The sequence below is a fragment of the Macrobrachium nipponense genome, chromosome 27, assembly GCF_015104395.2.
Source record: "Macrobrachium nipponense isolate FS-2020 chromosome 27, ASM1510439v2, whole genome shotgun sequence".
Classification (NCBI taxonomy): domain Eukaryota; kingdom Metazoa; phylum Arthropoda; class Malacostraca; order Decapoda; family Palaemonidae; genus Macrobrachium; species Macrobrachium nipponense.
Genome location: NC_087216.1, coordinates 37,573,355 through 37,591,640, shown reverse-complemented (window position 1 = coordinate 37,591,640; position 18,286 = coordinate 37,573,355). Strand labels below are relative to the sequence as shown.

The 18,286-nt window shown below is 42.3% G+C and overlaps 1 protein-coding gene across 1 annotated transcript in view; it reads left to right on the top strand.

Annotated features, from left to right (window-relative positions):
- The window catches only part of LOC135201026 (RAD50-interacting protein 1-like), a 153,155-nt gene that overhangs the window by 25,995 nt on the left and 108,874 nt on the right, over nt 1-18,286 (top strand). Inside the window, exon 5 of the mRNA XM_064229871.1 lies at nt 22-161. Within this exon, the coding sequence (XP_064085941.1) occupies nt 22-161 (140 nt within the window). The remainder of the gene's footprint in view (nt 1-21; nt 162-18,286) is intronic.

Sequence of the window (18,286 nt, the reverse complement as noted above, 5' to 3'; positions counted from 1 at the left end):
TTTCACGACTTTATTTTCCAGTGAATTTGAAGATGTACTGAAGACTATCAAGTGGCCATTTACCAGTTCCAATGAAGGTGTCAGCCAACCACCAGCTTCACCCGAGGCTGTACAAAGACTCTGTACACTTACACAGTATTTGCTACAATTAACCCTGCCAGGTTAGTTTCCTTACTTTCTCTGTTTACTTTCACATTGTGGTATACTTGTAGTACTTTTACACTGTGGTATACTTACTCAACAGTGATAAGAATTCTGTTTTATCAGGATAAATGATGTTAGAAAAGCTATTAAGATATGGATAGAGGCAGAATAAAGATATTGTGGTAGATTTACACAATAACAGACCTCATATTACTTGATTCAGGTATTATTATTATTAATAGGGCTTAGTTTTTCCAGACCTCTGAGTCTTGAGTAGACTCTTCTCGGGCTGGTTCTCGGGGATTAATCCTGAGATTGATTCAGGTGGAATACAGATCATCTGCTCTAAGGCAAATACAGCTTTGGTAACAAACTTCTCATATAAGTCTAGTTGAGACAACCATGAATGTGTTTAATTTAGCTTGTTTGGGTGAGGCAGTTCTAATTATTATTACAGTGGTGTCTCAGAACCCATTATTAATTGGTTCCAGAAGGAATGACGAGTGTTGGAAATGATGAATACCAAACAAATTTTTCCCATTAAGAAAAAAGTAAAGTGAATTTGTTCACAGTATAAGTTAACCCCAGAAAATGCCATATTGTTAGGCATTTTATGCAGTGATGGGCCTGTATTTTACTTTTCAATATAATCATAAATAAAGAAGACAATAATTGGATTAAACACAAATTATAAAGGAACTTATACCTTTTGCTCTTTCACACATCATGGCCTCATGGCCTCGGTAACACTGCCACCGGCTTTTTTGGATCCAGATCAACAACAATGCTACTTCCTCAAGTGTTTAAGACCTCTGTTTTGTCAGTGTTGATTTTTTTTATTTGGTGGAGGATAGGGTGTAATGGAATGTAATCCTGTTTCTGGTCTCAATATAAAAATTCATAGTTTACCATATAGTATACACTCATACCTGGAGGGTGCATATTTTCAGGACTCCAGGAACCACCTCTTGAAAGAGATGGTATGCTGGTTCAGACCTCTGTGTTTTGGATTGGATTCACCCTTTTAGGTGTTCATGTGATTGTTCACCTTGGTGTATGCTTGAGCCTACTTGAAGGGATACACTTTCTGTGCCATCTAAATGTTTGGCTGGTTGTGGCACACTTGGAAGCCCAGTCACTTCAGGACAGAGATTATAATCTAGTTTTTTTTTTTTTTTTTTTTTTTTTCTTTTCATGATTGGAGGATTTGGATAATTTGGGAGATGTCATAGCTTATGCCAAGCCAGTAAACAAAGTACCTGGGCATGATGATAGTCATTACACCAACCAGAATTTCTGTGTCAGATTTTTTTCTCAGTACACTGAGGCAACAGCCTAGTTTTTCTCTCAGCAGGAACAATGAGCTCAGCTTTGGCAGGTCCTCCTCGGTCACCTGTCATTCTTGGTGCCCCCACCAGTGTTTGCTTCAGTGGCGCCTGAAATAACACTGGTCAGTCTTCAGCCAACCAGACCTCCCTCTCATCATGTGTCCCTCATCCAAGAAGTCAAGGACTCTCTCCTGAGGGCAAGATAAAAGAGATTACCTTGTGGGAGTTCCACTGGAAAGGGGGGCCTTTCTTTCCTGTGGCACAAGTCTTTAGACCAGTGTTTCTCAACCTTTTTACCTCAGGGCGCATCTATAAATTAACAGAAACTTTGGGGTGCACCTTTGATTTTAATATGGACAAAATACTTATGAAATTTTAATTTATTGTGAAGTTTCAGAAACTTTAAGTTGCTGGTATGGTAATACTTTCTTCCTGAGACGATATTTCACTTTTTTTGTGCATAGCGTTCAAGCATATTTTAAAATGTTTTTTTCATATGGTGCATATTTTTATTTTCTTTTAATTGTCTTTTTCCTCACTTATTTCCTTTGGGACTGCTTTTCCTGCTAGTGCCCTTGGGTCTATAGCGGTTGGGGTTCATAGTCTGTATAATAATGATGATACTAAAAATAATAATAAAAAAATAATAATAATAATAATTATGATTATTATTATCATTTGTAGTAGGAGTAGTAGTAATAGGAAAATAATAGATATGTGTTCATAAATAACCATTTATTTTTTAGATATTACATTTTGCAATTAAGTATCCTGATGAGAAACCCATGCTTGATGAGAATTAGCAATTTTGTGAATGTTAGGCCTTATATGTGATAAACAAACTCTCAACTATTCATCAATAGATTTGATATTTGATCTGCTTTTACATTTAATGTTAGTACAGAAAATCCTTGTTCACAAAGATAAGATGTGGAAAACTGCAATAAAAATGTTAATGCTGTGTTAGCTATTGAAGGATATTCTTCTTTAACTGAAATCCAAAACTGATCGATGGGCACCTCTTTATGCTTGATCTTTAATCAGTAGATATAGTGGCCAGCTCTTCCTCTTCTATTAATGAAAAGGCAACGTCCTCAGTAGAAATATCAATGACAGGGTTGCGAATCCAGTCGTACTGCTTGGTGTTTATTGAGGGAAAGTAATAATTCAGATTACCTTCCAGAGTCGCTAAATGATCTACTATTAAAGGAATTAAATCATCTGAATAGCCTTTTCTCAGCAAAGGAATCTTTTCCAAACAGCCTGAACTTGCTTTTCTTTTCCAAATCACTATTTTTTTCTGGAATGCTTTGATTCTGTCGGTAGATGAGAGAAGATTTTCATTTCCACTTTGCATGGAACATGTTCAGATTATACAAGTGTTGAAACATATCAGTCAAATATTCCAATTTTGATGTCCAAAACTCACATTCCAAAAGTCCACAAAATTTACTGTTATTTTCTTTTTTAAAAAATGCCAATAGTTCTTTGCGAAGTTCAAGCACGTGACAGAGTGCCTTTCCTCTCGACAACCATCTCACTTCTTTGTGCAATAGCAAGCGACTGTGTTGTGAATCCATGTTTTCACAAAGTTGTTCAAATATATGAGCTTTTACTGGTCTAGTCTTGATGAAATTTACCATTTCGACAACTTGACCAAAAACTACTTTCAATTTAATACCCAGTGTTTTTGCCATCAGGGCCTCTCTTTGCAAGAAACAGTGAGTTGTTATTATCTTGGGATTCTTTTGCTTTACGAATGATGCAAGACCTTTAATGGAACCCACCAGTCATGGCGCTCCATCAGTACAAATTCCAACACAGGGTAAATTCCATTTCTCAAAATAACTATTCAAAATTAGGAAAATATCTTCACCTTTAGTAGTGGTAAGCAATTTCTTGCAACAAAGATACTGATTTACTATTCTATCCCCTTCAATAAAGCGAATAAAAGCCAGTAGTTGCGCTTTGTTACTTATGTCTGTTGATTCATTAACTTGTAGCGCAAAGTATGCATCCTGAAGTTTATTACGACAAACATTTTCCTCAATATCGGTAGACATTTCCAGAATACGCCTGTGAACAGTATCATTTGATAGTGAAATTTTACTTAATTGTTTCTCTGCATCATCTTCTAACATAGTTTTCACCATCTTTCTGCAAGCGAGCAAAATAATAGATTCAGCAAGAGTATGTGACTTCATCTTTACGGCAATCATTTCCGATACTTCATAAGATGCAATTTGAGCTTTTTCGGATGTTACTCTACTTTTGAAAGCAAATGCTTGCTTTGTTTGTTGCTCAAGTAGTCTTTTAAAATAATTTACGTCTTTTCCTTGAAGACTGCAATGTGATGTTTGAAAATATTTACTTAATATACTAGGAAGCATCGACTCATTTGACACTTTGCAACCACAAACCAAACACAATAGGAGAGGCTGATTTTCATCTCCAGTCCATGTGAAGCCAAAACTTAAATAACTTTTGTCGTATTTCTTATTAGGTCTAATCTTAATTTTCTTAGCTGGACACTTCACTTCACTTGAAGCGGTTCCATTACATATTAGAATTAAGTTCCTCACTGGTACGTTTCTTGCTTAAAAATCTGTCCATTTTATGGGTAGTCCACCTGGTTTTCTATTATATAAAAAAGTCCATGAATTATGATTCACTGAGTGTCTTGAATGAGACCTTTGAAGAGTAATGTAGCAGCAGTTAGGTATCTACTGACTGACTGACCAGATGCCCTTGCTAAAAAACAGGACGCGGAGGTTATTGTCACGAATCATAAAACTGCTTTGACATGTCAGCTACCACATAGTGAAGTCATTAACCTGATTATAAGTCACTAACCTTGATTGCTGCACTGGTTAATTCTATAGCTAACTGACCTCAAGGAAAATTGGGTATTAGCTATGTCCTTTCATCCACTGCACTGACCATATGGTGAAGTCATTAACCTGGATCCACAAATCTGGATTACTGTACTAGATTAGGCTCAGTTTATTCTGGTATCTGGCCTCAGGGTAAATTTAGTATTATTCCTGCTTTGCTTTTATGAGAGGATCAGAGATTAAGAGTGACAGGCAGCAACTGTGGCTGAGAATCAATTGAAAATGCAGGAACTTAAGAAATTATGTTAACAGAAGAATATACTACTCTTCATCACAACAATTCTACAATTTAATATTCAAGTATCAGAGAGAATCATAAAAAAAAAATATTTAAAAAATCTACCAAAAGTAATAACAGATTAAGATTGTCAGTTCCATTTCAACCACGAATAAGACTGAAGATTTTGTAGAACCAGTCAAAAAGTACTGGAAAAAGGACTGGTTCTTAACACATTTTTTATGAAATTTCATATATCGGCAATAAATTTTTTTTTTATATATATTTTTCCGATACTGAGATTAAGGATGAAATAATTAAGAATATAAGTTTTCATTTATCAGTGAATTTTGCAAAGAATAAAACAAACACATAAACTTGTGAGAAAGGTGTTCGTGAAAGGAAAATGTGTCCAGTAGCCTTCAAAAAACTGACGGTTGTCATTTTCAGCTAGGCAACTACTAAGGAGAGAGAGAAGAGAGAGAGAGAGAGAGAGAGACGAGAGAGAGAGAGAGAGAGATAGAGAGAGAGAGATAAGAGCGGAGGAAGAGAGAGGGGGGGGGTGGGGCGGGTGGGGGAGGGGGGGGGGGGGGGGGGGGGGGGGGGGCAGGCCAGGCCAATAATGACTAATTCAAACCCCCAATAAAATGAAAAGGAAAGATTAAGGAATTTACCCTCCAGTTTAAAATGTCAAATATCGAAGACTTGACTCAGACATAGAAACACATACTTGGTGTCTACAAAATTTATGAAAATAATAACAGATATTTTAAATATTAGAATATAATTTTCCTAATCCTTGGGGAGCACCTGAGCACCTCACGTGCGCCTGGGTGCACAGGTTGAGAAATACTGCTTTAGACAATATAGGGAATGTGATGACCCATAGGAGTGATAGATTGCTGGGTCTTCAAGTGACAGTAGGGAACTCTAAGATCCTAATAATTAATGTTTATATTCCCTGGGAAAATAATAATTTTGATCAGTACTGCATGATCCTTAGGTGAGTTACACAGCATATTCACAATTCTACTGCTGATCATATTTTTATAATTAGGGGTCCTTAATTCTCATCCCACAAAACAATTTATAATGAACTTACTAAAATCTACCAAAATCACACTCCAAATTGGCCAGATAATGCTCCTCCCTCCCTCTTCCTATACCTATGTACAATAGAACAGACATAATTACAACCTCTTGGCTGGACCATGCCATCATGACTCTACACCTCCATAAATTACTTGTGACCTGCAACATTCATTATGATCTTGCAACAGGCTACTATCACATCATCTTACACGTGTCTTGTCAATATCCCATCTCTCCCTACCATGAACCCCCTAACTGATCACCTACTCGCTGTTAAGTGGGAGTTTAAAAACTACCAGAAAACCAGATCCTTTAGGGTAACCACAGAAAATAGGTTCCAGTCAATAGTTCACCTGGCAGACACCTTACTTTACATAACCCAAAATGTAGAAGTGACTATCACGGAAGAGATCCTTAAGATTTCCATTCGAATATAATATCCACTATGCTTGCCTCTGGTAGGGATACCTTTAGGCAACTTTCATAATATACCTAGCTGGAATGACTTTGTTAAAGATCTATATACACATTCATGAGAAATGTTTTTACTGTGGAGGCAAAATGGTAGCCTGAGGAAGACACTTTGCATTGCTAATGAGACAGATGAGAGCGCAGTTCAAACTTGCTCTTGAGCACTATAGAATAAGTGAAAAACAGCTAATAGCAGATGCAATATCTAGAAAATTAGAGTTTGGTGATTACCCTTGTCTTTGGAATGACATTCAATCCCTAAATCCCCAAACTAGAAGCTATCACAGAGTAGGAGAAGCCATCAGCGACGAGACTATTGCAAGAATTTGGGGAAATCACTTCAGTACTATCCTGAATTTCATAAATGATCAAACCTCCTGAAGGGAACTAGATAACCTCCTTACTAATAACATTCAATTCATTTCGCCGATCGTATTGTGGAGGGATCACAAGCTAAAAAACAAAAACTCAAAACACATGTACTTACCATATACTTGACACACTGAGGGTGAGGAGCTACACTGTCTGCTGGATACGGCTGTCATAACACAAAACACAAACCACCAAACAAGGACAACAACCACACAACTCAATAACTATACAACAAAAGACCATTGCACAAACAATCACTAACAACATAAAAGAACAATAACACAACAAGTCAGTACACCACCTAAAACATCAAGGAACCACAACAACTCACCAACAACAACATTCAACAACTCACAACTCTAACAACTCATCTACAACAACAAAACTCACAAGCACAACAAATTCAACAACACAGGCACAACAACCTTCAAACATACAATGCCAACAATAATTCAAACAACAACTTCAAAAACACACAAAACAACTGACCATCAATAATATTCCAGACTGCTGCCAAAAATCTGACTCTCCACCACAGGCTCTGATCACAGACTGACTCAAAATACAGATTAGACTTGCAACCAACCCAACAGACACAATAACCCCTTGCCGAACGAGCAATTCGCTTGTTAACTATCCATTCACATGAACACAAACAACCTAATAAGCCAACAACCAAAACAGCCAGTCTCTCTCTCTCTCTCTCTCTCTCTCTCTCTCTCTCTCCTCTTCTCTCTCTCGTCTCTCTCTCTCTTCTCTCTCTCTCTCTCTCTCTCTCTCACAACCCAAGAAGATTTTGTCAAATGGAATAAACAGATCGTTCTTCCATATTACCTCCCCCATTACATTTAACATCTCCTTACACTCACATCATCCACACTAAATTACCTTTAGCAGCACCTAAGGATGCTTGGAGGTAGGCCCTCGTTTGAGGACCCTCATACAATCTCTCGTTTACATCAGCATTCACGTCCTCTAAATCACTTCCATTCAGACTCCCACTATCTTCCTCACTACCACCTCTCCAAATCTTCTAACTCTTGCCCTAATATCTCTCATAACTCTGCCACCAAATCACCTCATTTACATTCCTGCCAAACTCCTGTAGAGACTCATTCATACTGCCAACCACATCCCTACTACTACTTGATTCCCTTCCTGCTGAAATCTTACTAAACCCTGACAAATCAAACCCCCACACATTATAAGTATCATTCCTTCCCTCAAAGCCATCCGTATTACACGCCTTATCCACCATTTTTACCCTAACACTAACCCCTCTATCATGCAGTCCTCGCTTTTCCCTTTCATTCTCTTTCTTTACCTCCTTCTGCTTTCTTCCATACCCAACCAACACTTACTGCCGATATCCCAGACCCATTTGCTCACTGACACTTGGCTTACATTTATTCACTTTCAACTGCTCACTCAACTGCTCACTCATTGCATTCTCCCAAACATACTGTCGCATACTAGAGGAGCCACCCAACTGAATCCCCTTAACACCTAGTTTCCTGAATTCCCAGCCTGACTCATCCTCTTTCACCTACACACACTCGCCACAGGACCTTCCATTCCACATTCGACACATTTTGCTCGTGGCTTTCTACACATCCTAGCATAATGCCTGTTCTTTCCACAGTTGCCACAAACCACATTCACACGGGTACCCCAACATCCATTCGCTATGTGCCCTACCTGTCCACATCTGTAACATTTAATATCCCCTATCTTTCTTACACTCACTCAACAAATGCCCCGTTTGTCCACAACCAAAGCATGCTCCTAATGCCCACCAACATTAATTTTTATTGTGTCCTTGTTTTCCACATCTGTAACATTGCTGCTCTCATTCACGACTAACTGAACTTACTCATCCAACACTTGCACTCCGATCTCTCTTAGAGTTAACTATACTTACGTTACTTACTCTAACGCCTATCAACCACTTGCTCTGCCATTTGCCTCGGCCCTTCTAAAACTGCCTCCCTATAGCTCTTAAACTCTGGTATACCTTCAGCTACTTCATCCCTAACACTAACACTTCTACTCTCTTTCATACACCTATGTAACTCATAATCCTCTACTATTTCTAAAATGTCATTCCATGTTAACCTTTCATTCGTCCATCTCATCTTCTCCTTATGTTTCAGATTCCTAAACTCGTATAGCTCTCTGGTACAGTCGCCAGCAACTTTCATACATACTAACTCCTTACACTCATTTATCCCTTCGTCCCCAAACTTTTTCCTAGCTAATGTTTTCAACCTGCACACATGCATTGACAATGACTCACCAACATTCATTCTTGCCTCTTCAAAATAATGCTTTTTCCTATATCTAACACAACTTTATATGGCACATTCCTTACACACATCATTACCCCATACACACTCAACAGAAATCCTGTCAAGAAGTTACCTAACTCTCTTGTCCAAACTCTCTTGCATCTCCATACTTAGCCACACAATACTTCCTCATGCTCTGTAAGTAAGTCCCCTACTACCGTATTCCTTGTACTTCTCACATTGGGGTACCTCTCTCATATACACCGCCTTTCGCACTTTCTCTCTCACTTTCGCTACTTCCATTCTGACCTTTCTTACCCAATTCTGAATACAATGAATTTACTTCCATACTCACATCCATACTTTTAATCATGCCTTTCTTCCTACTTACTAATTCCCACTTACCATTATCTAAATCACTCTCATCCTGTCCCTTACTCTCAACTCTATTCTCATCTTCATTCCTTCTCTTCTTATCTTGCCCACCATCACTATTAATCTTCTTCCTTTTAGCCCTTTCCTGACTCAACTCCCTTCTCACCCTTCTGCTCTGATCTATCCAAATTCTGTAACTTCTCTTTCTTCTCCTCATTTACCACAGCCATATCACTTTCCTCACTCACACTTTCATCCACTTGTTCTTTCACTTTCTTAATCGCTCCTGGCCTGTCACAACCCAGTAGGCCTACCTCCTACAGCTCCCTCTCCAAAAAACCCTTTCATCATTCCCTTCATCATCTCTTGCACATCGCTCATCATCGATCCCAATTTTTCATTCACCCTCTCAACTTTCCACTGTTCCAATCCTTTCACTTCTTTCATTTCCACTTTTGCACGCCGTAGCATTCCTCTCATTTCATCTAACTCTCTCTTCAGCTCCTCACACACTACCCTCAATCTCTCATTCTCTACTTCCAATCGTCCTCTCACTTCTCTCTCCTCACTTCTCTCTTCAACCTTCCTGAACTCCTCCTTCAGCTTCTCCACTTCAGTTACCCCTTCCATACTGACTTTCCTTCACCAATCATACAACTGCCATACCAGCAAACCCATGTTATATACTTAACACTGAGGGCGAGGAGCTGCACTGTCCATTGGATACGGCCGTCGTAACACAATACACAAACAACCAAACAAGGACAACAACCACACAACTCAATAACTATACAACAAAAGACCACTACACAAACAGTCACTAACAACATAAAAAAAACAATAACACGACAAGTCAATACACCACCTACAACATCAAGGAACCACAACAACTTGCAAACAACAACACTCAACAACTCACAACTCCAACAACTCATCTACATCACAACAGAACTCACAAGCACAACAAATTCAACAACACAGGCACAATAACCTTCAAACATACAATATCAACAATAATTCAAACAACTTCAAAAACACACAAAACAACTGACCATCAATAATATTCCAGACTGCTGCCAAAAATCTGACTCTCCACCACAGGCTCTGATCACAGACTGACTCAAAATACAGACTAGACTTGCGAAAGACCCAACAGACACAGCAACCTCCTCGCCGACACAACAACCCCTCGCTGAATGAGTAATTCGACTTGTTAACTATCTATTCACACAAACACAAACAACCTAACAACCAAAACAGCCAGCCACTCTCTCTCTCTCTCTCTCTCTCTCTCTCTCTCTCTCTCTCTCTCTCTCTCTCATGCAACCCAAGAAGACGTTGTCAAATGGAATAACAGATAGTTCCTCCATAGTATTATTTCAGGTAACGTCAGTGATGCCATTAAAAAATTCCCTAATAATTAATTGCCAAGCTGTAATGGTCTTCCTGCGGAAGCTTTCAAGTTATGCCACCCGATAATTTACATATTGCTAGCTGCCCTATCAAGTGCATGTATAATTCACCAATTTCACCCAGACCCCCTACTCAACCGACACGAGCATCTGCTATTACCTATTATCAGCCTTTCATGTTTTCCTGTTTTGTAGATGTGATAAAAGCATTTGACAGAGCAGACTATCTGAAACTCTTCCTGAAGCTGCACAAAAGAGGCACAACTCTATATGTATTTAATTGGTTTTGTATATTGCTGTTCTCCACACAGCAGTTGTGTCAAATGGGGTAACTCGAGCTTCCTAGCCAGGCTTTGGCAAAGGGTCATTCTCTCTCCATACCTAGTTAATACATACGTACACAGATGCTCTGAATGTCAAACTGAACTCACCCTCAATCGGATGCAATATCAACAAAACAACAATAAACAGTCTCTGTTATGCTGATGAAATGGTTCTGATTTCCCCATCAGTGCAGTGTCTCCAGTGATTAATCAACACTTGCTGCAGATGTGCAGAGGACTTAGATATCCTATTACAACAGAACCAAGATCCAGCGCATGTTGCTGCTCCCGAGATTGCTTAAACATTTTGCAGAACCACAAATTTTTCTCAGAAGTTGTTTGGATTTTGGGCATGAATTTCCATTTGTTCCGACACGAATACAAACCCTCGGTCCTTTAACAATAGGAAGTAGCTAGCGGCAGCTGGGACGGTCGTAAGCTTCGAACAAGGGGAGAACGGTAGTTAACTGCTTGTCCGATCGTGCGCGTGCCCGCGCGCCTGAGAGGTGAAGAATCACTTTTGCTTTCGGCCGCGGGTGTGAAGGACGTGTTCATCATCGCTCTCTGCCCGCTTCATCGTCGTATGCTTTGTTTATATTATGTTTTCTACTAATGGTTTGTTTGACTTGAAAATGAAACTGTAAGTACGCTGTTTTCATTTTCATTACTTAATTATGAGCCAACATGGAGCTATCGCTGTAGATGCGGCGGTTTCCGCTCTTTTCATCCATGCTGTGTCGGTGACCCCGCCTGCCGCTACTAGGGCCGGTCGCTGCCGTACCGAGGGGGGGGTATGCCGCCGCCGCCGCCTGTGTTCTTCGTGTTGCCTGCCCCAGACTTCCGCTGTTCCAGCAGCTCGCCCCTGGACCGGCCGCCAGTACCCAGGTTCCCGCTGGCTGCCGATGATTCTACGAGGCGATGACTGGGCCTGCCGTACCTGCCGCTGATGTAGTTCCCGCTGCTGGCTTGGCTGTCCCTTCTGTGTCTACCGCTGCCGTTGTTCCTGCCGCTCCTGAGCTGATTGCTGTACCTGTCGCTCCTGGCTCCTGCGCCTGTCCATGCTGGTCCTGCCCACGGTGTGTCTTCCCCAGTCCCAGGTCCTTCCGGACAGGTGCAGTCGGGCCGTGTTGCTTCGGCAATAGGCCTGACTCCGGCCTGGATGGAGGACCTGACGACTGTCCTGCGTGAGCTGACGAGGAAGAATAAGAAGAGGAAGGTGTCATCTTCGTCTTCATCGTCTGCTGCTGCCTCTTCCCCTTCGACTTCTAAGGCCCATAAGCCGAGGAAGAAGGAGGCTGCCTCCCCCACTAAGAAGTCTCCTTCGGGAACTTCTAAGGGCCCGTCCCACCCGGTGGGACGGGGGGTCCTTCTGCTGGTCCTCCTGCTCCTTCGGGAGCGGGGCCCGTCTCCCCTTCCGTAAGGAAGAGATAGACGGGGACCAGAGGAGTACCGGTTAGCACTGGTACTTCCTCGCCTGGTGCTAGCGGCGATGCCGCTACGCCAGGTTCCGGCTCGGTCTCTCGTTCGCGAGAGATCCCGAGAGTACGCTCTCCCTCGGGAGACCGTGCAGCCAAAGTTTCGGCGCCAGAGTTCGCTCGGCGCCAAGACCGCAGCACGGAGCAGAAGGCTGGTGAGAGCCGCTCAGGTGACTCTCGCTAGGCCAGCGGCCGCTCTCGCAGCGACCAGCTGGTAACCCGGGTTTCCCCCCTAAGAAGACTCCTTCGGGAACTTCTAAGGGCTCGTTCCACTCCAGTGGGACGGGGGGGTTCTTCTGCCGGTCCTCCTGCTCCTTCGGGAGCGGGGCCTGTCTCCCCTTCCGCAAGGAAGAAGAAGACTGGGACCAGAGGCGTACCGACTACCACCGGTACTTCCTCGCCTGGTGTTTGCGGCGCTGCCGCTACGTCAGGTTCCGGCTCGGTCTCTCGTTCGCGAGAAGTTCCGAGTATACGATCTCCCGCGGGAGAGCGTATAGCCAAATTTTGGCGCCAGAGTTCGCTCGGCGCCAAGACCGTGGCACGGAGCAGAAGCTGGTGAGAGCCGCTCATGTGACTCTCACCAGGCCAGTGGCCGCTCTCGCAGCGACCAGCTGGTAACCCTGGTAGACGTGACTGTCTCTGACCAGCCACGGCTGAGGCTGGGAAGAGTTTCCCCCCTCTCGATCGTTGGTGCCAGCCTCGGCTGGTACCAGCGGTATGACGCGCCGCGAGGACACGCACCGGTCTCACCACAACAGTGGTCTCTGCAGGTCTCCTGACCGCCGCTCCCACAGGGACCGGGCGGATAGGGGAACCAGCAGCAGCTCCTCTGCACACGAGATCGGGGCCACGGTTCTCAGTCCAGCCGTTTCCCATGGAAACGGCTCGACTAGGCCTGCAAGTTGGCGATTGCCTGCAGCCCTCCAAGCCCGCTGGTTCTGCCAGCGAGCGAAAGAGGAGCATGTCTGCCTCTCCCGTGCCTGCAACTTCCTCGGTTTGCACCAGGAACAGCGAGGCACAGCGGGGTGATCGTGAGGGGCATGCCCCGCACGATCCTGTCACGACACCGTAAGTACCAGGTACGATCTTCGGACCGACCAGGATGTACGCGCAAGTGGCAGGAGGAATCCGAGAGGGGTCTATCGCAGTTCATCCTCCTTAAGGGGGAGGTTCTCGGAATGCTCTGCAAGATGCTGTGACTTCCGAGATCCAGAGGAACTTTGTCAAGGTTATGGCACTGATTCGTCAGTGCAATGACCTCGGGGAAGGATCGCCGCTCCCACCAGCAGAGCCCACGTCTCTGCTCGAGTCGTTTTGGGGCCCGAGAGGGAACCCAAACCGACGGTGGGCCTGCTGCGATCAGAGCTTGCCGATTCTGTCTTGAACCAGAGTCTCTCGTCTCCGGATAAGAAGGCTCTCTCAGTTCTGGCTGGTCGAACAAGCTACTTCCACTTCCTCTACTGCGACAGCGGCGTTTCTACGTGTCTTCGGACACCGTATTTAAATACCCCTCCGGTCCTCCTGAGAGGTTTCGACCTCGATGAGGACTGGAATGAGTCGAAGGACGGTATCGGCTCTCTCCTGTCAGGTGTCGATCAGCCCCACCCAGACGACGTTCACAGTGGCGGCAGACCCTTACCTACAGGGCGAGTTCGTAACCCTCCTTGGGAAAACGTTTTCTCCTGACGATACGTTTTCCCAGACTCTGAGAGGCGGCGATGGCTGCTCCTACTCTTCTCCAACTGCTAGTTCCACTGGGAAGGCGAGCGAGTATCCAATTCCTCCCCCATTCCCTCTCTCCTTACGGCTACGAGGGAAAGGGGAGGGATCCTACAGAGATTTCTCTGTAGGATCCCACGTTGGGGACTGCGCTACCAGGCGGACCTTCGGGTCCTACCTGACGTAAGCCCCAGTCGTTGAGGAGGGATCCTGCCCCATCCTCGATTTCTACGGAAATCGAGAGGGCCACCAGCCGATATCGTTTGACGAATTCGGTGGGGGTTTCGCAGAGTGCTTAGAATTCTACGGAATTTCTAGCGCATTCAGAGTGTTCGAGTTTTTTACGATCTCCAAACACTTAGGCGAGACCACGGTCCAAAGTGAGCGAGACGAGAATCCCCGATAATTGTTACACAATAATCGGGAACCTCGCCTATGCTCGAATTCCTGGAAAATCTAGCATTGGGAAGAAGACTGCTACTGAAAGAAACTATCTCACAGTAGGTGACCAACCTGGAATAGAGAAGAACGGACGGGAACATCCAGTTTGGCTTGAACTATCGTCTTCGTTATTCTGTTCACCATTGAAGCTTTCCTTCGAGGAAGACTTCTCTTTCACTCTCTTTGATAGAGATCGAAGGTGGTCGATCTCCAATCCTTATTTTGTTTTCTTGAAGGAAAAGAATTTAGGATGGAGATCGTTGTTCAGAATCCTACAAATATACTACGTATATTAACCTCGCAACATGATTCTGCTAAGCAGTTGAATTGTCCGAGGGGTAGGCGCATATCCTAGTTACTCTACGGATTGCGACTTAGACGAGGAGTACAGGCGGTCCCCGGGTTACGACGGGGGTTCCGTTCTTAAGACGCGTTGTAACCCGAAAATCGTCGTAAGCCGGAACGACGTTCTTGAAAACATGTCCACAGGGAAAATTTCACTACTAATTTGCAATTTTTCTTAGGGCTTATCTCTAAAATTATCACTAATTTACTTTTTTCATGTGCAACACTGTGTATTCACAAATTACTGTATATTTTCATTAAAATACAAGAGAGAGAGGAGAGAGAGAGAGCGAGAGAGAGAGAGAGAGAGAGAAAAAAAAATAACTCCTTTACGGTTCAAAGATTGAAATGAGTCTGTAGGCAACTTTTTCCCCCTCCCATAAACACATATATTTCTCCAGAGAAGAGAGAAAGAGAGGACTGTGCAATTATGTTTGTCTGTCTATCAATTCTTTTGCTGAGAGCGAGAGAGATAAAAGGAAGAAATAGAAACACCAAATGTATGACAAGTATCTTGTGGAGAGAGAGAGAGAGAGAGAGAGAGAGAGAGAGAGAGAGAGAGAGAGAGAGAGAGAGAGAGAGAGAGAGAGAGAGAGTTGTCCTCACAGTATTTAAAAGAGAGAAATGGAATGATTATTGTATTTAAAATACTCAGATATGAATTTTGTACTTACAGTTAATAAGTATTATTATTGGAAAATATTAATGATAAACTTATTACATACATGTCCATGAAAATGATCTCATCTCAGTAAGAGAGAGAGAGAGAGAGAGAGAGAGAGAGAGAGAGAGAGAGAGAGAGAGAGAGAGAGAGAGAGAATTACATAAAACCATTAAATTCGTTGCCCATTGTATGGCATTAAGCTCCGAGTGTCACTCGAGTTGAGTTAGGGAAATTGATACAGAAAAAGACAAAGGGAAGAATTTTCTTTTGAAATTAGTTATCGTATTATTACTACTTCTATTATTATTATTATTATTATCATTATTATTATTATCATTATTATTTGAAAATATAATAAACACATGCATCTACCATAAAAATTCTCTCATCTCCAGTAAGAAAGAGGAATTATCCTTACAAGTGAAATGGAAAGGTCATTTTCATCTCTTTAAAATACGACCATTATGAATTTTGTAATTAAAGTTTTATTATTATTATTATTATTATTATTATTATTATCATTATTAAATAACTGAAATTATCAATAAACATTTTACATACTAGTACCATAAAAATTCTTTCATCTCGGTAGAGAGAGAGAGAGAAGAGAGAGAGAGAGTGTGTTTATCTCTCTCTGTTCTCTCAAAAAATACTTATAACGCTTCCAGCGAAAGAGAGGGATTGAGTTACCACAATGACACATTATTATCTTGTGTGGGCCAAAAGAGAGAAAAGAGAGAGAGAGAGAGAGAGAGAGAGAGAGAGAGAGAGTAGAGAGAGGAGGAGGAGAGAGAGAGAGAGACGTTAACCTTAATTAAAAGTGACATGGATAGATTAGTACGTATTGTATTTCTTTAAAATACTATCACATATGAATTTTGTAATTACAGTTATTATTATTATTATTATTATTATTATTATTATTATTATTGAAAGTATTAAAAACAAATAGTACAAGTACATAAAAAATCTCGAGTCTCAGTAAATGAGAGAGAGAGAGAGAGAAAAGAGAGGAGAGAGACCGAGAGAGAGAGAGAAGAGAGAGAGACGAGTTGGAGAGAGAGAGAAGAGGAGGGTGTGGAGAGGGAAGAAGGAGAGAGAGAGTCGGAAGAGAGCGAGAGAGAGAGAGAGAGAGAGAAGAGAGAGAAGAGAGAGATAGAGGAGAACGGGGGGGGGGGGTCGGGGGGGGGGGGGGGGGGGGGGGGGGGGGGGGGGGGGGGGGGGGGGGGGAATTTTCAGGACCACGTCATTGCAACACTGCAGCTCTTCCCCCAACTCTTCCCCCAACTCTTCCCCCTCGGGCTGTCACAGAACTTGATATATCTGACAGTTTTAGTACCTGCATCTGAGGAAAAGGTTACAAAGAAGACTGGGATTTCCTTCATTCTTCCATAATTTTTTAAATAAAAGCTAAAATCTTACTAATTCACTATTGGTATTTTCTTTATTGAATTGATATTATTGCTGTATAAATTAATATTAATATTTGAAAATAGAAATCATTTCTTTATCATACAAAAAAAACATACATGTAGTAGAGAGAGAGAGTAGAGAGAGAAGAGAGAGAGAGAGAGAGAGAGAGAGAGAGAGAGAGAGAGAGAGAGAGAGAGGGAGAAGAGAGAGAGAGAGGAATTATTATTTTTATGGAGGGACTTGAACCGAGTTAACTGACAGCTATAATGAAACATTGTAATGTAATATTAAAACAGAAGAAGAATTCTAAAAAATACATATGTAGTTTTGTTTGGCTTCATGATCGCCCCCCCCCCCCCCCCCAGCAGTCTGATTAATTTTATATTTTATGAAATGTATTTAGTCATGAAAATAACATCAAATACACTAATTAGTGATTATTTTCATCAGAAAAATACAGAGAGAGAAGAGAGAGAGAGAGGAGAGAGAGAGAGAGAAACTGTGCTAAACTATAAAGGATTCTTATCATAGTTTGTGTTTTTTAAAAGCGTGTAAACTCGGAGCGTCGGAAGCGTCAGCGTCGTACCCTCGGAACAAGCGTCGTAACCCAGGGCGGATTTTTCAATTAATATTTTAAGAAAAAGCGTCGTAACTCTCGGAACGTCGTAAGCCTTTTTTCCGGGACGTCGTAAGCCGGACCCGTCGTAACCCGGGGACCGCCTGTATTCTAATTGAACTGCAACTCGGGGTTGCCTGCAACCTCCCAGGAGTTTCCAGTATTCAATTTATATTACTTATTGGCGTTCACGACAACGACCAACCCATTTTCAGCTTTTGGTATTTACCGAAATTACGTTTCGCTTAAATATAAGTTGCACACGGAGCATATTCTTTTTATGCCTTCGAGGTTGGTTGCTAGCACGAACGCATTACCTTCGTGGAAATGTGATTACTTGGCAACTCAGGATGACGAGTCGGGCGGACAGCTACTGCGTATTGATTGCCCGAGGCAATTCAGTACCAGCTGCGCTTCGAGATGCACGGTTGGTTATGTCTTTCTCCCCTGCTTTGATTGAATACCAACCGTATCTCTGCCCAACAATCACGGACTTAAGTCTCTGATTAACGGGGATTCTCGCATACATGAATGACCATCTACTGCTGTGACGCTCAAATTCATCGCCTTCAGTATTGCGAGAATTTACAACAGAGATATCTCTTCGACTTTCATCTTTCTGTTTACCGCACGGTAACAGAATTCTGTAATGGTCTCTTGCTGCATCGCACTGCGATAATGCGAATAATTTTTGCGG